Genomic DNA, 26,137 nt, shown 5'->3' on the forward strand with positions numbered 1-26,137 from the left:
TCTTTATTATTCATTTAAATTGAATTGAGACAGAAATGATTGAAAGGGGTTTTTATTTGCTTTTCAACTATGTGACTTAAAGCTTTTTTCTGTCTAGACCTGGAAATTCTGGATGGATTACAAGTCTATTCTGCAAGGGGGTTGATAATTTGTCCCCATTAACAGTAGGGAAATAGATACCAAATGCTGCATTTTTAACAACGGTAAGGCAGTGGCATAGTTATAACCCGATTGAATCTTAAATACAATTTCACAAGGAGGTTTGAGGGTTCCCACCAAGGTATCTGTATGGAAATTTAGTGACAAATTTTAAGCACATTATGCACTAACATTGGACAAATCTTGGTAGGATTGAAAGATCACTTATCATGGAGATGCTTGGGGTACTTATTAAGGAGTAACTTGTAACTATAAAGAAGTAGGTGCACTTTAAACATGCTAGCTTAGTAACATAGGTTAAAAAGTGGTAGGAGAGAAAAACAATTGTTTGAGATAGTTTCCTACCATTTTTGGGCATTTCCGTGGAAGATGTTGCATGTTGCATCACATTAGTAAAGTAACATTGTAAAATCTTGGTAGGTTGTATTGGACCCAGGTGCACGTTGTACAATTTATTTTTAGTAATAAACTAGTTACCACTCTTTTCAAGTGCTCATAATACATTCTATATCATCTTGTGTTTAGCAAGCTTCCACAATTCCCCAATGTGGAGACTTTGTAAATTTTAGAATAGACCTGTAAGAACCTCCACTGGCAGGCTCCATCATTCAGTGATCCAAATGAACAAGTTACTTACCTTCGGTAACGCTTTTTCTGGTGGATACAGTATCTGCCTGTGGATTCCTCACCTTGTGAATATCCCCTGCGCCAGCATTCCACGGAGCTTTTCTTTCCCAGCACTCCACGTCGACATGGGCAACGTCATAATGCATCGGCTCCGCTCGCGACTCCGTACGACGTCACCGGAGCCATAAGAAGCCCACGTCGGCGTGATGACGTCAGTTCCACCCATTTTGTCCGAGCCTTCGAGGCGAACAGGCGAACCAACGACAACTCCAAGTATACAGTATACCAAAACATATACATAGCATACAAAGAAAAGGAATGCTAAATAAACAAGCATTTCCTACAAATGTACAAGAAAGTATAAAAACATTCCAACAAGACCTATTTCGTGGTATACAAAGGTGGACAACGGGGAGGCGGGTGGGCCAGTGAGGAATCCACAGGCAGATACTGTATCCACCAGAAAAAGCGTTACCGAAGGTAAGTAACTTGTTCTTCTGATGGATACATCTGCCAGTGGATTCCTCACCTTGTGAATAGATTCCCACAGCAGTCCCCACTCCCGGAGGAGGGTGTCCACCTTCCTATACCAGAAAGTCTTGCAACACAGAGCGCGCGAAGTGGCCCTCCCTCCTCATCTCTGAGTCCAAGCAATAATGCTTTGCGAAAGTATGGAGGGAGGCCCAAGTCGCGGCCTTACAAATATCTGCCACAGGAAGACCCCGGGCCAAAGCAGATGTAGATGACTTAGCTCTAGTCGAATGAGCTCTAATGCCCTCAGAAGGAACCTTACCAGCCAGGGCGTAGCAGATCTTGATGGCAAGGATGATCTATCTCGATAGCGTGCGCTTGTGCCCCGCTTTACCCTTCGAATGACCAACGTAGCCAATGAAGAGTTGATCATCCAGACGAAAGTCTTTAGTCCTGTCCAGATAAAAACTCACAGCCCTCTTCGGGTCCAGGCGATGGAGTCTTTCCTCCTCTTTGGAAGGATGAGGAGGTGGATAGAAAACAGGGAGAGTAATGGACTGCCCCAAATGAAACGGAGTAACAACTTTTGGCAGGAAGGCAGCCCTGGTCCTGAGAACCATCCGTTCAGCATGTAGGGTAAGAAAAGGAGGTTTGGAACTTAGAGCTTGAAGCTCACTCACCCTCCTTGCCGAGGTTATGGCTACAAGAAAGACCACCTTAAAGGACAACAGCCTCAAAGGACAGCTATGCAGAGGCTCAAAAGGGGACCCCATCAGAAAGGTTAAAACAAGATTAAGGTCCCACCGTGGCATTACAAAAGGAGTGGGAGGAAACATGTTTGTAAGGCCCTTGATAAACCTCAGTACAACCGGAGATTTAAATAGTGACGGTTGATCAGGAAGGCATAGAAAAGCCGATAAGGCCGAAAGATAGCCCTTAACCGTGGCCACAGCACAGCCCTGCTGAGCCAAGGAAAGAGCAAACTGGAGCACATCAGAAAGATGTGCTTTTAAAGGGTCAATGGATCTCTCTGCATACCATTTAACAAACTTGGACCACCTGTAAGAGTACACGGACTTGGTGGAGTGTCGCCTGGCCGATAAAATAACGTCCACCACATCAGGCGGGAGAGAGAAGGAACTCAGGTTGCCCCGTTCAATCTCCAGGCATGAAGGTGTAAGCTCTGGAGGTGGGGGTTTAGAACCTGCCCCTCCGACTGCGAGAGGAGGTCTGCCCTCAGAGGGAGACGGAGCGGAGGGCACGAGGAGAGTTGGAGAAGATCTGTATACCACACCCTTCTTGGCCAATCCGGGGCGACCAAAATAACTTTGGCCCGGTCTTGGCGAATCTTCCTCAGAACCCGAGGAATCAAGGGTATGGGAGGAAACGCGTAAAGGAGTCGAGAGCCCCAACTCAACTGAAACGCGTCCCCCAACGCCCCCTGCATCGGAAACTGGAGACTGCAAAATGACGGGCAGTGCGCGTTCTCGCGGGTGGCAAACCGGTCCACCCGAGGTGTCCCCCACGTCTGAAAGACGTGACGAACCACCTCCGGATGGAGCCTCCACTCGTGGTCGGCGGAGAACTGCCGACTGAGACTGTCCGCACGTACGTTCAGCACCCCGGCCAGATGATTTGCCATCAGACAAATCTGATGGTCCTGAGCCCAGAACCAGAGACGCAGGGCCTCTCTGCAGAGACAAAGAGACCCCACTCCTCCCTGTTTGTTTATATACCACATCGCGGTAGTGATGTCCGTCAGGACTTGAACAGACTGACCGCGAAGGGAAGGGAGGAAGGCCCTGAGCGCCAAACGAATCGCCCGCAATTCCAGAAGGTTGATGTGAAGCAACCTCTCCTCTGGAGACCAAAGACCCTTGATCTCCAGATCCCCCAGATGAGCTCCCCACCCTAGGGTGGATGCATCCGTTATCACTGTGGCCACCGATGGAGGAAGATGGAAGGGCTTTCCTTGCGACAGATTGCCCTCCACGCTCCACCAAGATAGATCCAATGCAGCTTCTCCGGAGATCTTGATAGACTCCCTGAGATCCCCGTTGTGCTGATACCACTGTTTGCGGAGGCACCACTGGAGCGCCCTCGTGTGCCAGTGTGCATGGTTGACCAACAGAATGCAGGAAGCGAACAGACCGAGCAGGCGAAGGACCTTCAGAACTGGAACAACCGCTCCATTGTGGAATAAAGGGACCATCTCCTGAATGTCGAGAATCCTTTGAGGAGGAGGGAATGCTCGACACACAGTAGTGTCCAGTACCGCCCCTATGAACAGGCTGAGTTGAGAGGGCACCAGGTTAGATTTGGGCACATTGATCGAGAAACTCAAGTCGAATAACAGCCGAGATGTTACCTGCAGATGACGCTGCACCATCTCTGGGGACTCTGCCTTCAGAAGCCAGTCGTCCAGGTAGGGGAAAACCGGAATCCCCGACCACCTGAGATGAGCAGCCACCACTGCCATCACCTTTGGAAAGACTCGAGGTGCGGTAGTAAGACCAAACGGGAGAACCGCAAACTGGTAGTGTTGCGACCCAACCGTAAAACGGAGATACTTTCTGTGCGACTTCAGGATTGGGACATGAAAGTATGCATCCTGCAAGTCGAGCGACACCATCCAGTCTCCTTGCTGCAACGCTTGAATAACCTGCGCAAGGGTCAGCATTTTGAACTTCTCCTGTTTCAGGTAAAAGTTCAAGATTCTGAGGTCCAGTATCGGACGCAATCTGCCGTCCTTTTTGGGAATCAGAAAATACCGGAAGTAGCACCCCTGACCCCTTTCCTGCTCCGGACCCACCTCTATTGCACCCTTCTGAAGCAGGGCTAGAAGCTCTTGCTGCAGGAGAAGCAGATGGTCTTCCGAGCAATAAGCTTGGCAAGGAGGGTAAGGGGGAGGAAACTCCCGAAAGGGAAGGGCGTACCCAGTCTCTACGAGGTTCAAAACCCAAAGGTCTGTTGTAATAGATTTCCAACCCCGTAGAAAGTAGGACACCCGACCCCCCACAGGACTTACATGATCCGGGATGGGGGATCTAGGGCTGCTTCCCTGAAGCCTCATTGGGAGCAGAGGAGGACGACGAAGAAGAGGGGTTGCGACCAGAACCTCTCCGACCCCTTTGCTTTCCTCTATAGGACCTATAGAGGGGATTCTGTTGTTGTTGCTGCTGCTGCTGAGGCTGCCGGAAGGAGCGAAAGGATGATCTTCCGAAACCCCTAAACTGCCGAAAAGCTGAACCCCTAGAAGGTGCCTGCAGACCCAAGGACTTAGCCGTCAATCTGCTGTCCTTAAATCGTTGAAGGGCAGAGTCTGCCTTCTCCCCAAACAGCTTCTGTCCGTCGAATGGCAGATCCACCAATGTGGCCTGAACATCCGCAGAGAATCCAGAGGAACGGAGCCACGCCTGTCTTCTCGCGGCTATAGATGAACCCATAATTCTAGCCACCGAGTCCGCCGTATCCAGCCCTGACTGGATCACCTGTCTGGCAGCCGCCTGAGTGTCCGCAACTACCTCCAAGAAGGACGTCTTATCACCCTCAGGCAATTTAGGGGCTAAAGATTTTATAGAGTTCATCAAGGCATGAACATAACGTCCCAGCAGACACGTGGCATTAGATGACTTCAGTGCCATACTTCCTGAAGAGAAAGACTTTTTAGCCGCCTGGTCGATCTTCTTGGACTCCCTATCTGCTGGAGACTGAGGGAAAGCACCCAAAGCATGTTTCGAGCAAGAAGCCTGCACAACCAGGCTCTCCGGAGATGGATGCGTTGACAAAAAATCAGGATCCCCAGGTGCCACCCTGTACCTTCTTGCCACCTGTCTGGAAACAACCGGAGAAGAAAGAGGTTTCCTCCACACCTCCAAAACCGGCTCCAAGATGGCCTCATTGAAAGGCAACAAAGGCTCCGAAGATGATGTCGGAGAGTGCAACACCTCCGTAAGCAAGTTAGACTTGTACTCCACAGAGGGCAGCTGCAAATCTAACAGATCTGCGGCCTTCTTAATTACCACATGGTAGGGTGCCAATTCCTGTGGTGGAGAAGATCTTGCAGAAGTATGTTCCCACTCTGGGGTCGTATCCAAACCACTTGCTTCTTCTATTCCCTCAAACTCATCCGAAGAAGTGTCAACTTCACCTTCCTCCACCTCTGCTCTATACCTTCCTTCCTCCAATACCCTCTGGGCCTCCCTTCTTGATCGAATCCGGGGAGCCGGCGTCGTCAACGTCGTACGCGGCGTCGGTGGAGCCAGAGGTACCGGAGTCGGAGCAGGGACAGGAGTCGGCGGTGTCGGGGAAGGCTCCGAACCAGGATGATCCACCCGAGACGGATCCACCCTTGACGGATCCCCAATCGGCGCCGGAAACTGCCATGAAGGCGCCATCGGCATAAAGGGCAAAAAGGGGGCCTGAGCATAATGCTGCGGCACCCCCAGCGTATAAGCCATAGGACCCACGGGACCAGTCGGTGCTCCGGATGGGAAGGCCGCCCTATTAAATATACCACACATGGCATTCAGAAATTGTGTCGAATCGGTACCTGGAGCCGGGAATTGTGGATAAGGAACAGACCCTGTATCCCTTTGTGGAGTCTCCGGCGTCGGCTCCGCAGTGTCTTCTACCGGAGCCGCAGATTCATCAGGCACCGGAGCAGGCTCTTCCTGTTCCCGCTCATCCATAGAAACCTCCGACTCCACTCGAACCGGAGTCGACGCCTTTGACGGAGCCGGTGACTGCGCCGGGGACTGTGCCGATAAACGCGCTGGAGCCCGCTTCGGCGAAGGAGATCCCCCTCGGAGACTTCAAAGGAGAAGGAGAAGGAGACAAGTCCTTGCTTTGACGCCGACGGGGCGAAGTCGACCTCGATTTCCTGCTCTTCGAGGACCGACGTCGAGAAGAATGCTTTCTTTTTTTATGATGCTTCTTCGACTTCGACGACCTCGAAGTCGACGACTCCCGCCTCGACTTCTCCTTCTTCCTCCCTCTCTTCTCCTCACCGATCTTTTTCATAAAGAGTTTAGTCTTCCTCTCCTTCAGCGCTTTAGGATTCATCCTCCTACAGCACGCACAATCTTCCACATCGTGGTCCGAAGAAAGGCACCACAAGCAGTCTTGATGCAGATCAGTTATGGACATTAGACCACCACATTCCCTACAGGGCTTAAAGCCCGACTTCCTCGTCGAAGACATACCAAATTTTCAACAGTAACACAGCCAAACTACAAAGTAGCTAGAGAGCACTGGAAAAAACCGTTGCGCGTCGACGGTGCGGAAAAAAGGGAACTGACGTCATCACGCCGACGTGGGCTTCTTATGGCTCCGGTGACATTGTACGGAGTCGCGAACGGAGCCGATGCATTATGACGTCGCCCACATCGACGTGGAGTGCTGGGAAAGAAAAGTTCAGTGGAATGCTGGCGCAGGGGATATTCACAAGGTGAGGAATCCATTGGCAGATGTATCCATCAGAAGCCGTTTTTAAGGGGTCCTGCATCAGAGCCGTCAGGTATCAGTGCAGCTTTTAAAATTGTTTCACATTGACATTATACCTAGATCCAACCAGCAGGGTGGCCTGCGCTTTCACTGGCTAGTTTTGAGTATGTTGTTATTCCCGAGTGTCAGCCACAGACCTAGTCAGTCAGTCAGGCCCATTTTAACAGGAGTTGGCATTGGATAATCAAAACACACCATTTTATAAAAGCACTTGTGGCTGCATATCCACCCCTGGCAAAAGTCCTAATTACAGGGTCCACAAAGAAATATAAACAAAGAAAAACACAATGCATATGAAATTTCCCATTGCCTCTATTAACATTTTGCAACTTTTCATCATAGGTCAATTAGCACACGTACATTTATGAATTTCTCCAGCTAGCGCTGCACAGTTTTCTGTAATAGCCAGCTAGCACATTTTGCAATTTAAAAAAAAAACTCTCCAATTGATTTTGCAAGATTCCACAATGCCAAGTAAATACACTGTATGCCAATTCGACAATACACAACAAACTCACTTTAAACATCCAAACATAACATAGCAGATGCACTTTTATAGTTTTCATAATGTCCTTCTGCACCATTTTGCTGTTTTCTATAAAGCTATTAGCATGCACACTTCATGAACTTCAAAAACGTTCCAGTTACATCACAATCCATGAGTTTATTTGAACCTGGCTAGTTAGGAGCTGGGTTCACTATTTTAGGGGACTTTACTGTGGACAGACTCCTTGTGGGGGTAATGCTGTCTCCTCCAAACCATGGATACCACTGCCTGATCTGTTAGCAATGGAGAAGGTATCAGTGCTGGCAGAACAGAGGTGGGGTGCAGTCCAATGTCATTAGCTGGAAGGCCGAGGCAGGGGAATTTTGTCTGTTTCACCCTGGCCGAGATGTTCTACTCAACAGAAGCATTTTATGGCTCCAGAGAGGATTTCAGCAGGTAGCTTGCAGCTCCCTTTCTGGTACTGACCCGCCATTGCAGAGGCTCGAGCCATAAAGCTTCAGACCGGAGGAACAAGTGTCAGAGAAATAGCAGCACTGAGGACAACCAATAAGGAAAGCCTATTATCTCCTCACAGAAAAGAAATACTAGTCCATTGCAGCAATGGCAACAAAAGAAAGAGGTTTAGATCATCTGGTGAGCAACACTATATGGTCCTGTGAGTAACGTATTGTTTGTTGGGTACCACTGTCATACAGAATTAGGGGCCTGGTATGGAGTTCGGCATACAGCTTCCTCCATCACAAATATCTTGTCCACTGTATTACAAGTGCACTATATCCAATGACAATTGTAATACAGCAGGTGGGATATCCTTCATGTTTGTGACAGAGTAACCTGTCCGCTGAACTGTAAATTAGTCCCCAGGTCACAGCCAAGTTTGTGCAATGTTAGTCCTACACAGTTACTAATGTATGGATGTGGTCCATCATTATCCACTCTTGTACCATCCGAGCAAGTGCAGCCCCTCAAATCTCCTGTACAGTTTGAATTCATGTATAATCCATTACATACTACTCTTTTCCTTCTCTCTTATGTTCACTCCTCTGAGATTTTGTGCTTTCAATTCCAGATCACCTACCTTGTAGCCGCACTGGTCGATGACCTCCAGTATGTGGGGTGGAAGAATGGAGTCCTTCCAGGACCGGATGGGGTTGGGAATCTTCCCTCCCTTGGTAGTGATGCTATAATCTTCACGGAAGATTCGCCAGTCTCTGTCAGTCATCTCGTCAAGTTTCTTCTGAGACCAATGTCGATCATCCCATCGTTGCTTAGCCTCCTTCTTACGCAGTTTTTTCAAACGGACTCTAGGGTAGTAAGAGAGGAGGAAGACCAAGATTAGGATGGGACTGGGGAAGGAGACGTATGGAGGGACAGAGAGGAGATTTAGAGGCAAAGTAGCAAAATCAACAAAGAAGATGAACGAATAGATATGGGATGACTTGCTAGATATTATGAATAGATCGGTATACTGCATTCTAGAATGGACTTGGAGGTAAAATAAAATCAAAGACTTTCAGATGCAGGCATGCAATATAAGAACATGAATGCACACATGCATCTATATATACGAAACTATTTCACTTTTTAGAATATTACAAGGAACCACTGTTTTCCTACTGAAGGGAAATCTTTAATGTCACTGTATTTGCTAAAACTACACATAAAAACTGCAACCCTTTTTTCTTTTACACAAGTAAACATGGCAGTTCTTTGTTTCATTTAAGGAATTGCACTCCTTGGAAACGCAACCATTTTTGAACAAGGATTTAAGTTCCGAACCTTAAGAAGAGCAGGAAAGAAATAAGAACATGCCTCCCTTGCAGGCATGTTAAGGCAACACTGGCCTATTTTTGTGCAAACATGTTGGGTGGGTTAATGTTTTCATCTCACATATCTCTTTAAAAACATATGGGCACATGAATCAGAATTATCTTTCTAGGTGTGGTCAGGACTCAAGTGAGGAGATAACACAGAACACACCCCATGCCTGCATGTTTGGTCTGGAGTACACTGTTTTTGATCCGTTTTGTGCTTAGCATTCACCTGCTGGACATGTTCTTTTAAACATGACCAATGTGTTGTGCCATGCCCTTGTGATTCCCAGAGCAGGCAAACAACTCTACATTTTTTATTCTTCTGTAAATTTTATATGAAGTATATTAAATGGTTTTTAACTCCGTATTTTAAAAAAACAAAACCTATTAGCCTGGAACTTGCATTTTCAATGATTTTGGCCCTGGACGATGATGAACTTGTTTTTCGTGTGAGCTCTTTTTTAAAAACTGCGGTTCGTGCCCGGTCTACTATGTCTTAAAGTTTAGATGGATTATTATTTCTCATGTGCAAACAGTATTTTATTTTATTGTACGATTTTATAATTGTCTTTTTGTACTTTTATGGATTCTCAACGATCCGAATAAAGTTTTCATTGATTGATTGACATGACCTACCAGGCTGGCATCTCTCAGACTGGGTCCAGACATCTGTAACCTTGCCAAGTCAGCAAACTGTTATGCAGTTTTCTTTGCCTATTGAACATGCCACTTTTACTCATTTTAGGCCAGTTTCTATTAATTGCTGTGTATGCATTATAAATAAAGATTTTGTTCCAACCAAGCCCGTTCACAAATACATACTTCAGCCACAATATGCTGTTGTTAACCAAATAAGATAATGTAATATTTATACTTTAAGACGAACATGGCAACAAGAATATATATGCACACATGGTGCTATTAAAAAATATAGAATTTTCCCTCTTTTAAAATCATTTTGCAGCCTTTTTTGAAAATCACTGTGCACATTGAGCTTTCACCTTCAAAGAGGGCGGGATTTAAATAATCCTCCTGTTGCCTTAATGGGTCTTAGCCCCTCTAAGAGAGGTTCCTGTCAGTAGCATAGAAAAGTTGTCACTGGATCATATAAGCAAGTAAATAGGGCAGCGTTGGCCCTCTTCTGGCAGTAACTTACAGCCCGTATTGGGGTACTCTGTGATCGTCCCACGCCGAGCCTCCACGCCAAGGCGCATGCAGCACCACTGATAGTCATGAACCTGGCTACTGCGAGTTAAACCCTAACTGCACATGGGCTTAGCACCCAACCCTGCTGGTGCTCCTAAATATGTTTACGTACACAGAGAGAGAATGCTTGAGAGTTAAACCTCTCAGTGGGATAGTGCCTATGCACTAAACCCATCACTCAGGCAGTGTGTGGATTAAACCTCTAACAGTGAGATAATGCATGTGATAGCAGTGGCTTAAAGGTGAAACGAGCCTAGTGCAACCCTGGAAAGTGGGCCCCTTGACCCAAGTAATCTAGTAAATGAGAACTAAAATTGGGGGGAGTTGGCCCCTAAGACGCCTGTGCCTCTGTACCTGCTGCACAAACTACAGCTGCATGTGTTAAGACCGCCTGTGAGCTATAGTCTGGTTTGCTCCCTACTTACTCCTCTTGCTCCTTCTCCTCCAGGGTTCGCCTCTTCTCCATCAGGTCTCCGTAGAAGTGAGACTGCTCACGCTTCTGCTGTTTCAGGTCAATGCCTGCAATAAATCCTCGTCCCAGTAGCTGCACATGGTGTCGCTCCTTGTACCTGAGAGGAGGTAAGGCACAGAAGTTAGTCCGATGGCCAGCAGAAGTATCACTAGGTACCACAATGTAACCAACCTGTACAGAAAGGAACACTTCTGTGCAGCTATCCTCTCAATTAGAACAGAACAGCAAACACTAAGGTAAATCCCAGCAACATCAGAGATGGAAGTTGCTGAATCAAGGCTATTACAGCAACACGCTAGACAGAGAGAGAGGTCACACAACCAGAACATACCAGGCACACCTTGCAGTGGGAACTCAACCAACTAGGGCAGACAAAGGAACCATTTAACTCTGTTCACCAAATCAGGACACACAAGAACAGTGTAAAGGGGGCTCACCCGCTCACAACATAGAAACAATCTTGGCATAGAGCACTCAATTAGTTGAGGCCTGTTTACCAGTCTACAGGATTACACTTGCTCTTGAGAAATGTTTAAAACCCAACACAACCTTTATTTTTTGTCAAATTATTTTATTTGAATTTTCCCAAAATGCACAGAACAGATAACTATACAACTTGTGAAGCTCAACATAGTCTTGCCACAAGCCGAGATCATTAGATAGCTAAAGATATAACACATCTTCCCCCCCCCCAAGTTCTCGGCGATACCTTTACTAGAATCAGGTGCAACTTCCCACCCCATTAATAGCTTACATATGTCGCATATCAAACAACCTTTCATTTTAACTAGTTCTTTTAGGGGTCCTCTGAAGGGACAGTGCTCTGTCAGAATCAAGTTCAGTAATGGATGCTTGTCGAAGAAGGGGAGACTATCACCTCCAGGAACTACTCTTCCTAATTACGTTTTACTAGGCCTAGTGCAGAACTGAAACATCTCCATTGCAAAACAGTGAGGGAAAGAATAAGGAAACAAGAGCATCTTATAAACAAATGACAAGATAAAAGGGATTGCAAAGGGTTTGCCTGAGGTGGCAGGCTGCCTCATAACATCATGTAACAGATTTGTCTATATACATGGCTGAGGAAGGAAAATGAACAGAGTTTGAGTACTATATCATCATGCCCAGTGACAACATCAGAAGTAGCAGGCCCGGATCTCATAGCAGGAAGGTCTATCTTAGAAGACAGAACATCTTTTGTTTAATGGTACCAAATATGGTTGCCGAAGTCCATCTTCCTTTACTGGCAGCACAGAAATATTGTATTTTTTGGGGGGTTGATTGCCAGCTTACTTAAAAGTATGTTTCCTTTACTAAATGCACTGCCTGAAAGGAATTCCCCAGCAAGGAGATTGGACCTGCCTCCCTCATTTATTAACAATGTTAGAACGAGTTGAACAAAAGGCATGGGAAACAGCTGAAGGAGCGGCTCAGAATCCACCTGAAAATGTACATTGTAAACGTTAATCATTCAGGTGCCTGATGTGCATACGCACACTTACATGTCCGAAAAAGCCCCAAGAAAACTACAAATGAAAGCAAGGGACAATAGACTAACAAAACTATCCAGGCACAAATTTACACAAAAAAGCTCAGGGAGACACATTTCTGCAGTCATTACTCAAGTAAGGAAACCATAATCTCTAGGGCTAACCTTCTGGCCTTAACATCTGGACAGCTGTTCATCCTTTGACATTATCCCATGCTAATGGTGAAAATACAGTGCTGATTGGCTTTCTATGTGCTCTCCTTCTACTGAGAGCTGCACTGCACTCAGCCACTAGACTTTTTATTGGATTTAAGAAGCATGGCTATCTCACAATTTGAGATCAGATAGTTGCTAGCTGCTAACCGAAGCACACTTGCATGGTAAGCTACAGTAACCCACCTTATCTTGTCTCTAAAACTGCAGTCTTCTGGGGGTGGTCTTTAAAACATGCACAGTATCTCTATTACCCATCTTTAACCTCCAATTAGCCTTTCTCTATTGGTTGCATCATACTACGAAACTCTTCCACTAAAACTAAGGAATGTATTCTAGCTTTTAGAAAAGATTTGAAGAGGTTTTTTTGGGGAATAATTTATGTCTTAATCTTGTGTCATTTTTTACTGTACTTATCTTAATACTGATTATATGGGTTACAATTATTTGAAAGAAAAAAACGTTTGGTTCAGTTGCTTAGTTGTTCTTCAATCAGCGGCATACCTAGCCAGAAATCAGGTATCAATCATCCACGGGGTCATCCTAGGGGCCTGTACAATCACGGTTGTCCAGGCTTGCTCGTTGTGGTAATGCCAACACCCTACTCTTGCTTTTCTTAGGGTCTCTTCTTCCTACAGATACCACTAAAACTCACTTAGGATCAGATGTACAAAATGTTTTTTGCTGAGACTAGATATCAATCACAAACCACTGAAATATTAGCGACTACCAAGTTGAGGTAGCAAAGGAAAGTGGAGCTATTTGGATCCTTTCCCTTTTGCAAAATGCAGCACAACGTTCAGAGTGAGTAACTGCCAACTCATCAGATTTTTTTTTTTTTTAATATTGTTTTTTTGCTGTAGAAGCAGCCAGTTTCCGTTGTGGAAATCTGGCAGCTTTGAAAAAGGAAAATGTAAAGATTCCTTATTTTGTGAATCAACCTATTAGCAGATAGCACTCCAGGCCCCAGTGCATGTGCTCTGACCCCCAAAGTATGTGCACGATTCACTAATATCTGATCAGCTTAGTGGTCTTACCCATAAGACCCTGGTATATGGTACAATAAGTACCCGGGCCAGTACGTTAAATGTCACTAGTGGACTGCATCACTTAATTGTGTAGCAACTACAATGATAAAGGTGAAAAAGTTACGCTAGAACTGCTGCTGCAGCCTAGTCAAGCAGCGTTAAAACTGCCAACTCTATTTGGCAAAATAAACCCTTTTGCCAGGTCAAAACCTTCACTTTTAATATTAATAAGCCACCCCTAGGGAAGGCTTTGGTAGCCCACTAGGCAGGGTGCTTACGATTAAAAAGAAAGACATGTTCCTTTGGTGTTTAACATACCCTGACAGTGAAAATGCAAAACTGCAGTTTTTACTGTAGCAATGTCGGTGGTCCCCTAGGCTAACATGGGGTTTCGCTAGCCTCATCGCACCTAGTCCTAACTTCCATTAGGGATCACCAAATATATTATTATATGGATTAATCATTACATTTAATCCAATTCACTGCTGAGATCGCATTTAAGGTAACTTTTAATAGAAAGGCAACTTTAGAAAGTCATCACTTTGTTACCAAAACCTCTGCTCACCTTTCCAGTCTATCTGCAGCAGTCTTCCCAAGAGATAACATGCTGCCCTCCTGCCTGTAAGTGTGAAGTGCTCCCAGGAATAGGGAACCAAGAGAGTTGTTGGTGATGGAAGGAGATGTGACCTCCTCCAGAAGGAAGACTAACTGGAGAGTGAGGGGTGGGTGGGGGGTGGCCACATATGGACTAGCTTCAAAGAGCTGCACACACTTCAGCCAGCCCATTCTTTTGTGTTAGCAGATAAGCTGGCATCCCCTTCAGAGGGTGAAAACCCGTTGTAGAACTGATTTTCCAGGAGGATCGGCTGATTATGCCGGGTACAACCTAGGGGTATGCCTGTTATATTCCATATAGGTACTAGAATATAGGCCTCGGTAAACTCGTTACCCTTCACCTATATTCTCTTCCTACATTAAACTTGTCACGGTTTACAGGGACTGACCTTTTACCTAGCTATTACACTTCACTCAGAACGCTGGTTTTCGCTAGTTCGAAATCTCATACATTATGCATGAGGGTTCTTAGAAGCACAGCAGGACTACCATCTCCTATATAAAATCCATGTACAAAGTTCAGGCCCGATAACATGCTTAGGCCGACACAGTAACACAGCAAGGTAGGACCCCTGGGGTGACCTACGGGTATATATACATCACATCATGAGAAGACAGGGAGAGGAGATTGAGACTTCCCGGCCGACGCGCTGACAGGAGACGCTGAGGTTCCTGCATGCAGACACTCCAACTCGCAGTGGTCTTAACATCCCTCTCGAGGTGTCCAACTCGAGACCAGGAAGGGGTTCCACACTCACTTAAAGTAATGGGGTTGACTAGATCTTAGAGGAATTCTTGGCTTAACTCCTACACCCATGCTAGGTACACTTAGGTATATCTAGATAGGAAGGCATCGTAAGAGTATGCATCTTTTATCATGTGTTTTATATACTTGAATGTATTCATGATTTTAGTAAGATGGTAGAGCGCTACCATCCTATTACTTTCATAGTACTGTTAATCATTTATATCATACACTGTCTAATGGTTGTAGCAGCACATCTATTTTACACCAGAATAACAACTGTTCAATAAATGATTATTGAAAACGCCCAGCTTGTTTTATTCGGTGAATCTCTCTGAGACAGACTAAGTAAGCATGAGTGACTGAGCGAAAGGAAGTACATTGTTTCCATGGTCCTGAGGGATCAGGGCTGTCAAGTTCTGATGTTGCCAGAAACTGTTCTCTCCTTGGTAAGAGAAGATTAGAGTGGCACTGTGAGCTAGCTGATACAGAAAGGCTAACATACCCGGTGGGGGTGATCAGAGCTCATCTGACACCAATCATACAGTGTTTTTGTCTAAACGCGCATATCCTGTATATTTTCTATAGGAACTACACAACATGCCCAGGGCTCCTTAAAGGGGATGAAGGGTTGCTCCATTTTGGACTTGGATAGAGAGGGGTATCCTGGGATTGTCTGGTGGCCAAAGTGGGATGGGTTACCTGATGAAAACCATTGCCCCATTGGCTAGATAGTCCTCCCCTCCAACAATCGAAGATGGCATAAGAACAAATGTTACTTACCTGTAAACTGTGGTTCTCCAGTATTGGTGTCTTTCATAGATTCACATGCTTGAATATTCCCCGTCGTCGAAGTGGGAGTCCCACGGTATATATAAAAAGCAATAAGTATCATGTATATATACATATACACATACCTAACCACATAAGAGTATATACATACCCAAATAAACATATATATATAGTTCAAATAACATATCAAGTTAAAAATACCAAAGGATAGCATTGAGACATAGGAAAGCATTGAGAAAAAGAATCACTTTGCTAACATATCACTGTCACTTTATAGTCCAAACTCCAGCCAATCAGGCGCTAGCACCCTCTAGAACCTTCTCCTCAGAGGCTCAGGCCCTCAGATTTTCGAGCACGAGAGTGACCATAGAGCCGAAAGAGGAGAAGAGAGCCTCTGAGGGGAGGAGGGTGGGTCGCATGTGAATCTATGAAAGACACCAATACTGGAGAACCACAGTTTACAGGTAAGTAACATTTGTTCTTCTCCAGTATTTGGGGTGTCTTTCATAGATTCACATGCTTGAATAGAATAGTAAGCAGTAAACAGTATTCGGCTGACCAAGCCGTATTGATATTGCATGTAATACAAACAATGTATTTAAAGCGCAATAATAATAATAATACCCCAGGAGGAGGGAAGTAGCAGAGGCTCACCTTATTTAAACAGATTTCGTAGAACTGCCTGTCCCACAGCCGTGTCTGCTTCGTTAATGGATTCCAGACAGTAGTGCTTCGTAAACGTGTGCCTGCTGGACCACGTAGCTGCCCGGCATATTTGATGGATGGGCACACCAGCGAACAGGGCAGTGGAAGATGACATAGCCCTCGTTGAATGGGCTCTCACTCCCGAAGACAGAGGCTTACCAGCCTTTTGATGGCAAAAAGAGATTGCTGATGAAACCCAACGGGCAATAGTAGGTTTGGTGACAGATTGTCCTTTGCAAGCACGCCCGTAGGCCACAAACAACTGGTCAGATTTGCGAAAGGATTGAGTCCTGCTAATGTAGAATTTTAGACATCTCTTCAAGTCCAGAGAGTGTAAGCTTTGCTCCGCCGGGGTTTGTGGATGCGGGAAAAAAGTCTTTAAGAGCACTGGTTCGTTAAGATGGAAATCGGATGGCACTTTAGGTATAAAAACCGGATTAGTGCGGAGGATGACACAATCCGATCTGAATTGAAGGAACGGAGGCTTTATTGTAAAAGCGTGAATGTCACTGACTCTGCGGGAAGAGGTCAGAGCAAGGAGGAGGGCCACTTTCCAAGTTAAAAATTTGACATCCGCTGAGTGGATAGGTTCGAAGGGCGCCTTCATAAGCTGAGCCAGCACGATGTTCAGGCGCCACGTGGGTGGAGGACGCCGAATGGGCGGGAACATGCGGAAGAGACCCTTGAAAAATTGTTGTATGACTCTGGATGAATAGAGAGAGGACGAGCCATCTTGTCGGAAGCGAGATATTGCCGCTAGAAAGACTTTTAAGGTAGAGTGCGATAATCCAGACTGCGCTAGTTGTAGGAAGAACGGCAGAATGTGTTCTGGAGGAGCGTGCACAGGATGAATGTGGGCAGAAGCACACCAATGACAAAATCGCTTCCATTTGAGCTTATACGTTTTCACTGTGGATGGAGCTCTTGCCTTAGCTAACACCTCCCTGCAGGCTGGAGGAATGTTCAAATGAGCAAATTCAAGGTGCTCAGGTTCCAAGCCGACAAGCTGAGAGATCTGGGATTCGGATGGCATATCCGACCATCGTTCATTGTGAGCAGATCCGGCTTCAGGTGGAGAAGGATGGGCTCGCGTTGGGATAGGAGAAGCAACTCCGAAAACCATGCCTGCCGGGGCCACCGTGGAGCTATTAGAAGTACATGGCACGGTTGTTGTCTCATCTTCCGCAGCACTCGTGGAATCAACGGAATCGGCGGAAAAGCGTACGCAAATATCCCGTACCAATTGATCGAAAGGGCATTTCCGCACGACCCTTCGTGGGGAAACCAGCTTGCGTAGGACTGGCATTTTGCATTCTGCGGGGTTGCGAAGAGGTCGATTGTCGGGTGACCCCAAAGGTTGAAGACGAATTCCAGCGTCGGTTGATGTAACTCCCACTCGTGGGTTGATGATGCTGACCGACTGAGTGCATCCGCCAGAGTATTGGAAATGCCGGGCAGATGAATTGCTTGTAACGTCATCTGATGGAGTATGGCCCAACTCCAAATCCTCTGCGCCAGACGGGAGAGCAGTGGAGATCTTGTCCCGCCCTGTTTGTTCAGGTAGTGCATGCACGTGGTGTTGTCCGTCTGAATGAGGACTGACTTCCCTTGGAACTGCAGGCGGAAGGATTTCAACGCCAAGAAAATGGCCATTAGTTCCAGTCTGTTGATGTGCCAGCAACGCTGAGCCGCTGACCATAGGCCCTTGACGGATAGATCTTGAAAATGTGCGCCCCAACCCTCCATGGATGCGTCCGTGGTAAGGACGAGTTCTGGGGTTGACGACAGAAAGGATGTTCCTGCTGCGATGTTGGCAGGACAAGTCCACCAATGCAGCGCTTGAGCCATGCGGGGTGACACCACGACCTGATCGTTGAAGGAACCGGAAACCTGGCGCCACTGCTTGTCTAACTCCTCTTGGATGATGCGACTTTTTAGTCTGCAGAGAGGGATCAAAGCGATGCATGAGGACGCCATTCCCAGAAAGGATTTTAATATGCGGACTGAAACTGACTGCTTTGCTGCGATGGAGCTCGCAAGCTGTTGAATCCGTTCCTGACGTTCTGCTGAAGCGAAGGCCATGGTTGTGCTCGTATTGATACAAGCGCCGAGAAAAGTCTTGCACGTAGTCGGCGTGAGTTGAGATTTTTGTACATTGATCGACAACCCCAGGGACTGAAACAGATCGAGACAGCGCTGGGTATCGAGGGCCGCCTGGTGGGAGGATTGAGCTTTGATGAGGCAATCGTCCAGGTAGGGGTATATCTGAATACCCTCTTGTCGTAAGTGAGCCACCACCGGGGCTAGGAATTTTGTAAAGACCCGCGGGGCTGAGCAGAGTCCGAAGGGTAGGACTTTGAATTGGTAGTCCCTGTGGCCCACTCGAAACCGTAGGTATTTCCTGTGGCGTGGTAGTATGGGCACATGGAAATATGCGTCCTGCAGATCGATCGTTGTCATGTAATCCTCCTGAGAAAAGAATTGGAGGATGTCCTTCAATGTGAGCATCCGAAAGGACTGAGTCTTGAGAAATTTGTTGAGCAATCTGAGATCGAGGATCGGACGCCATTCCCCTGATTTCTTTAGTATGAGGAAAAAACGGGAATAGAATCCCAACCCTCTTTGATATTTCGGAACCACTTCGATGGCACCCTTGTTTAACATTATTCGGATTTGTTTGAAAAGTTCTCTGAGATGGGCGGGTGGTGGCCCGGATGGAGGTGTGCGTGGAGGAACCTTCACAAACTCTAGGGCGTGGCCCCTTGAAATTATATCCAGGACCCAGCGGTCCGAAGTGATTAAGGACCAGGTTGAAAAGAACTGGGAGATTTTTCCTCCAACAAGAACTAGAGGACAACTGGGAAAAGGAAGTTCTTTCCGTACAGAGTCACTGCTTCTTGGTTGAATTTCCTCTGTAATTCGACTTTCCTCTGTATGACTTGCTAGTTTGCTGTCTGTAGGACTGCTGCGGTTGTGAATAGTACCGCTGTTGCCCCTGATTGTACGAGCAGTATTGGGACGAGGAGCCACGAAAGGATGATGATGAGGAGGTGCCGCGGCCGCGCGCACCTCGAAAGGGCTGCTTCTTAAACTGTAGAGTGCCGAGGGAACGAGCCGTATCCGTATCCTTTTTAATGGTTTGCAAGGCATCTTCTACATGCTGGCCGAATAATGACTCCCCGTCATATGGCATGTCCAAAATCTTAGCCTGGACCTCTTGCCGAAAAGAGGTTGACCGAAGCCAGCCCCGTCTTCTTAGGACGGCTGCTCCCGCCAATTGGCGAAAACCGGTGGATGCGATGTCAACAGAGCAGTCAATGATCTCGGATGACGCCCTTTCTCCCTCTTGCAGGATTTTCTGAGCTTCCGCTCTTGAATCCTCCGGTATAAGTTTGACCAATGCAGCCATGTCCGACCACATCTGTCTATCATAACGGCCGAGGATAGCCAAGGAATTCGCAGCCCGGACCGTTGTTGACGCCATGGTTGAAAACTTTTTGCCTATAGCATCCAGGCGACGGCCGTCGCGGTCCGGAGGCGCTGACATTGGAGATGATGGATTCTTGGAGCGGCGCTGTGCCGCTTGTGTGATCACTGAGTCCGGCTTAGGTTGAGACACCAAGCAGGCTGGGGAAGAATCCGGAGCTTTATATTTTTTCTCCAGGCGTGGGAGCACCGCCGGAATAGAATTAGGTGTCCTCATTAATTTTAGGCCTTCATTCCATATGAAGTCTATGATTGGCACAGCTCGTACTTGTTTCTGAGGCTGGGACTTGAAGTCATATAAGAAACAGTCCTCTTCCCTAACCACCATGGGAAGGTGAAAGCGTTGTGCTGCTCTCTCCATCAGCTGATGGAACCCTGTTATGTCGACAGGTGGCGAGTTGACTGGTGACCTTGGCGGTGATGCGGGCGAATTGATTTGGTAATCATCCCAGTCCGCCATAGTGTCGTCCTCTGGGAGCTCGCCCTCTTCCGTATCCGGATTGTCCATATTATCATCCTCTGCATTGAAAGGCAGTGCAGGTGTGGAGGGCGTGGGTATCGTTGGCAATATAGGAGGTGGAACCTCAGATGGCGCTTCACGTGGAGTATTTTGAGGGGATGCTGGAAAACGACGATTATAGTCTTCCAACATATATTGGAGGTTGGAAACAAGCTGCACAGGAAGCTGCATCATAGGAACCGGAGCAGAGGTATTTTGCTCTTCTTCCTGTTCATAAAATTCATCCTCCTCAGACTCTTGGCATTTTATATGGAGCTCCGAAGGACTATGAGCATCCCGAAAAAGAGACTGATCGCCTTCATCCGAATCGTCCTCATCCCCTGAGGGAAATAGTTGACGAGGTGGCCGTGGTCCAGGTGGTAACATAACTGGGTCTAGCATGGCCTTACGACGAAGCATTAAGGAGCTGTCCACAGACCCCGGTGCTGGTGTTGACATTGGCACCAATGGCATTGTCGCAAAATTTGACCCTACCGTCGTCGAGGCGACCGTCGACGAAGCAATCGTCGACGGAGCTGCCGTCGACGAGGTTGCTGCCGTCGACGGGACTGTCGTCGACGGGGTGGCTGCCGTCGACGGAATGGCTGTCGTCGACGGTGTGGCTGTCGTCGACGGTGTGGCTGTCGTCGACGAGGCTGTCGTCGACGAGGCTGTCGTCGACGAGGAAGATTTCCTCTTCTTCTTTTTACCCATCGTCGACGGAGTTGTGGACGTCGACGGAAGTGCCAGCTTCCCAGTCGTCGACGAAGAAGTGAGTGGTATCGTCGACGAGACAGTTCTAAGAGACACACATACTATCGTCGACGGAGAAGACGTCGACGAAGTCAGTGTCGTCGACGAAGGATATCTACTCGATACCGTCGTCACCGTCGTCGACGAGGCTGATGAAGTAGCCGATCTCGTCGACGGAGGGGCCGTCGACGGGCCCGTCGACGGTTTTGAAAGTTTCTGACTGGAAACATGTGCTGACGGAGTCACAGACGCCTGAGAGCTACGTCTCGGGGGCGCAGACGTGGAGACAGAGACTTTGCCTGTAGACACTTCCTCAAGGTGAAGTCTCCTCTTTTTCAGAAAAGGAGATGGCAAGTCCTGGACACTTCCACGCTTTGAGGAGACTCCTGTTTTGACAGAGGCTACACTTTCCACCTCAGAAAGTGGGTTGTCTGTGTCCTTTAGTTTTTGAAGCCATATTAAAAGGCGACCTTCTCTATCTTTCAAAGTTTTGTGAGAGAAAGTTCTGCAGATCTTACAATTAGCCACCTTATGATCAGGATACAGACAATAAATACATTTCTCATGGGGATCCTCAGAGAAAAGTCTTGACTTTCCGCAAGATGAACAAGGACGGAAAAGAGATTTCTTACTTGCAGACATGATGAGAGATAAAAAACCTCAAACCAGATCAAGAACTGAGCAGAGCTCAGGGAGACTCCCTTCACACGACGTGCGGTAGAAAATCTGAGGGCCTGAGCCTCTGAGGAGAAGGTTCTAGAGGGTGCTAGCGCCTGATTGGCTGGAGTTTGGACTATAAAGTGACAGTGATATGTTAGCAAAGTGATTCTTTTTCTCAATGCTTTCCTATGTCTCAATGCTATCCTATGGTATTTTTAACTTGATATGTTATTTGAACTATATATATATGTTTATTTGGGTATGTATATACTCTTATGTGGTTAGGTATGTGTATATGTATATATACATGATACTTATTGCTTTTTATATATACCGTGGGACTCCCACTTCGACGACGGGGAATATTCAAGCATGTGAATCTATGAAAGACACCCCAAATACTGGAGAAATGGGGATTTCCCAGACACACTTCTCAGATAACTACTGGAGCGGAAAGAAGAGAGAAGGACTACCCTGCTGCCCCATGGACCAAGCAAAGAGAGGCTGCACCAAAGAGTGGACTGCACCTGCGGCACTCGAGGCACCTGCAAGACTGGGTCTGCTGTGCCCACGCGTGGAAAAGCCACTTGTGCCAGCCTGTAAGAAGTGACTCCAAGGGCTAGTTGGCTTCAGGACCAACAAAAGCTAAAGCGCGCCTTACCATCGCTGGATGCCAAACTGCCGGCTGGGAGACCGAGTCCTGACCTTCCCAATGTGTCCACAAGTCCATGGGACACATAGCCGAAATGGACACTGGTACCCCGAAAGAAAGATTTGTTTACCTGTAAGCAACCGCTAAGATTGCTATAACGGGGAGACCAGCTGACCAGTTGCGATTGGACTTCCACTGGACTCCATTAAGTATTGATTCCTGAGGCCAGAGACAGCCACGGATGCCCATGGATTTCATGGTGGTCCCAGTAACACTCACCACATCTCTTCAGCATTCTTGGCTTTCTCAGTATTCTCTATCCGCAGCAATAGTCCCACTTCTGAGCTGGACCGTGGTAAAGGAGAAAATTGCACTTACTGTTTAACTTCCTGAACCTAGTGGTTCCTGGGTCTGGCTCCCAATGCGCTGTGGCACATCCAAGTGAAGAGAAGTGGCCAGTTGGCTGAAACCTGATAAATTGCTTACAACAATATATTGCATTCACTAAAAGTGAAATGCAGTGATAAACTTACCTCTGAAAAGTAATTTATCTCCCGTTTCCCCTCAATAGATTTTTGTCCTTTTTGAGTCTCTTAAGATAACAATACAACCTATTTTTAAATTGGTGTTGGCTTTTTATTGCATTGTGTTTCTTACTTATTGACTGTTTTGTTACTTTTAAATGCTTTACACTTGTTTCCTTGACTAAGCCTGACTGCTCTGTGCCACAGCTAGCCAGGACCAAGCTAAGGGTTTTATTAAGGAAACATAACTGGACCTGATAAAGATTGTGAAATTACATGGCGAGGCCTCACAAACACACCACATAAAAATGCACTTTCCTACAGTTAGATTTGCCATACAAGATTCAAAAGAATGGTTAATTCTTTGAGACAGTACATCTAGCCCATAAATACTCATCTAGGTTCTCACACAATTTTAAATCAAGTATTGGGGTTGTTTCAGGCCTAGGAGTGGACGAAGACTCGATAATAAATCACAAAATGGAGCATAAGTGATTTGCAAATTGGCATGACAGGGAGGGTACCCGGAGGAGAGATGGTTCACCAATAAGGTCCATAAAAGTAGCCACCCAGCACCATAGTCTGCTAACCAGAAGACTGTCTTCTGACAGGAGAACAGAGAGGGGCTTATAAACAAACCAGTGTCCTTGGAGAAGGCCACACAGATGGACCTCCCTGCATAGTGACTCATAGGCAGCTAGGCTTCTGTCCTGACAGAGAAAATCAAAACATGAACTAGAGTGGAGACTCACGTACAGAGAAATATCTGCCATTACAGAGGCACCTACAGTTAGGTGTCTGCCATTGCCAGTGCTTAATTTTTAAACAAAAAGTGCCAGTGCACAAACTTATATCAGGGGTGCCTAATACTAAAGCTTCGTAATCTTGAGTTCAACTCATGTCTCATTCACCCACTACCAAACACTAACTGCCCATTTATCCCACTCTTACAGAGTAATTTGCCCTCATTCTCACTTCATTTGTCCATTCTTTCTTTCTCTTTCTTTCGCCCTTTTGTGTTTATCTCCCTCTTGATATAGGTGAAAATCTGATGAGGAAATATAAATATAAGTGCAGGTCCCCAAAAATAACTGCTGTTGGGCTCCATCTGTAACCATCGGCTCAAATTACACGCTGTCCATGGCAGAGGGGCTCAGCATATTTAGGATGTACTCACAGTGGATTGTAGTCGATGGAGGTGTCTTCAGAGGCATCCCACTCAAACACAAACTTTCTGTCATTCAAGTGTCGTGTTCGCCGACGTTTCTTGACTCCACCCAAGTATCTTTCCTACATTGAGAGGAAAAAAGAATCTTACTACCAACTGAAAGCCCAGAGAAGATGTAGGAAGGGAGTAGAGTATAAGATATGTAAGGACTGTGGCAGCGCTAATAACAAGAGATGGCTTGTTGCACCAAGCTCTATGTTGAGGGTTTCAAAGTGAGGTAGGTTTGTAGAATAGAAAAACATAATGGCCTGGTGTGTTTCTGCCTCTGTTTTGAGTGTTGAGTATGCAGAAATGTATAGTTTTAAAATACTTTGTCCGTTGTGGAAGAAGAGGACATTCACACTTTTCAGATTTCTCAGCAGAGGGTGCAAATTAAATGGTTATGGATAGTCAACATCCCAAAAGTTCTTCAAATACAGGTATAATTTACATGGGTGCTGTGTGTAAAAAGCTATAAGTACTTGTATGAAAGGTCGATAATGCTTTAATGTGATGATGCAAGCATTTTGCGGTTCTGCGAGTATTCAAGCACATTACCAAGTTTATCATACACAGAGCACTCCATCATAAGATGTACCAATAGTGGACAGCATCACTCACAGACAGAGGAGCTACAGCATGAGCAGTAGCTGTACCTTTCTTCATACACCACAGACAAAGTACAGTATATTCAGTATTAGAGCCAGTGAGACACACACACACACACACACACACGCGCGCGCAAAACAGCATAGCCTTAACCCACAAACAAAAAATACGTACAGCACAAATGGCAGTAGTGCAACCTTAACCTCACTCAAAGTAGAGGAATAGCTTAACAAGAAGGACTACAGACCTACCTCACAGATGAGAAAAAAACAGCAGAACAGGTAGCAGTTGCAGTTACACTCAAATACACAAAGATAAAATATGGCCCGGAGAAAAAGAGCTTTCCTCATGCTCGTTAGAGGTGCAGCATAACTGCAACAGTGAAAGCTTCACTGACAAAGAACATGTTGCAGCAGTAAAAACCTATGTTGTGATCCATCCTGTGTCTGCATAGTCTACATAACAGATTCAAATCAGCTGCTTGCCATGGTTATCCCTAGTCAAGTTTCAGGGACGGAATAACCTACTCAAGTGACGGATTTGAAAACTAGAAACAGCATTGTGGTTTTGATAAACATGAGCACAGGCAAACAGACTGGAGCTCAGAGCCTGTGGGTCCCAAGGTAGCCATAAATTTAAAAGAATCATACTGCATCAGAATCGGGGTGGCCCTAGCATCTGAGTGATAGCTCAGCTGACAGGACAGGAGTGGAAGAAGGGGCCAGCACCCTTCAACTGAACTCTTAGAACTCTTACATGATAAAATTCAGAGATTTACAGTCAGACAAAAGACAGAAAGGCCTGCTTGAAGTGCCCCTTGGCTCGCATAAGATGGAGCAGATTAAATGTAAAGACAACTCCACCTGAGATGCAGAGGTCAATAAGCACAATGGCAACTGAGTCAAATGATTTACTGTATAACATTTACAACATAAAATATGAGTTGGAAGACTTTCAATTCTGAACAGTCAACAAACATCCTCTCTTCAGAGCATTACCATGTTTGGAAGTCATTTACACCCCAGTTGATCAGCCATGTCAATACTTTCTAGACTGACCCATAATGTATGGACTCTTTTCAGCAGTCCCTTCCGGACTCTCCACTACCAAATTCTTTTGTGCAGGCCTTGCTTCCTCAAAGCCTGTGTCAACCCACAGTGCTGGATCCATCCCCTTTGTGACCGAGCTACTACCAGAACACTTCTCATTCATAGCCAGTTCTTTGGAGGCTGCGACACTCACAGCAGACTCCTGTCTTTCACCATCAAATGATAAAGTCTCCCCTCCATTTGCTGAGGGCCAAGATGAGGAAAGACACAAACAAACTCCTTGCTCTTTACACTTTCACACCAAAATAAATAATATTGGTAATGCTTACAATCAGCAAGATTTTTTCCA

At 46.3% G+C, this 26,137-nt stretch overlaps 1 protein-coding gene across 2 annotated transcripts in view; it reads right to left on the bottom strand.

Moving 5' to 3' along the window:
- The window catches only part of DDX23 (DEAD-box helicase 23), a 105,191-nt gene that overhangs the window by 25,508 nt on the left and 53,546 nt on the right, over positions 1–26,137 (bottom strand). For both annotated transcript variants that reach the window (XM_085600399.1, XM_085600400.1), the window contains exons 8-10: positions 24,101–24,213; positions 10,716–10,859; positions 8,349–8,574 (exon numbers count right to left, since the gene is read on the bottom strand). In XM_085600399.1, coding sequence (XP_085456525.1) covers positions 8,349–8,574; positions 10,716–10,859; positions 24,101–24,213 — 483 coding nt within the window. The remainder of the gene's footprint in view (positions 1–8,348; positions 8,575–10,715; positions 10,860–24,100; positions 24,214–26,137) is intronic.

The sequence above is a fragment of the Triturus cristatus genome, chromosome 4_2 (genome assembly GCF_964204655.1).
Source record: "Triturus cristatus chromosome 4_2, aTriCri1.1, whole genome shotgun sequence".
Lineage (NCBI taxonomy): Eukaryota > Metazoa > Chordata > Amphibia > Caudata > Salamandridae > Triturus > Triturus cristatus.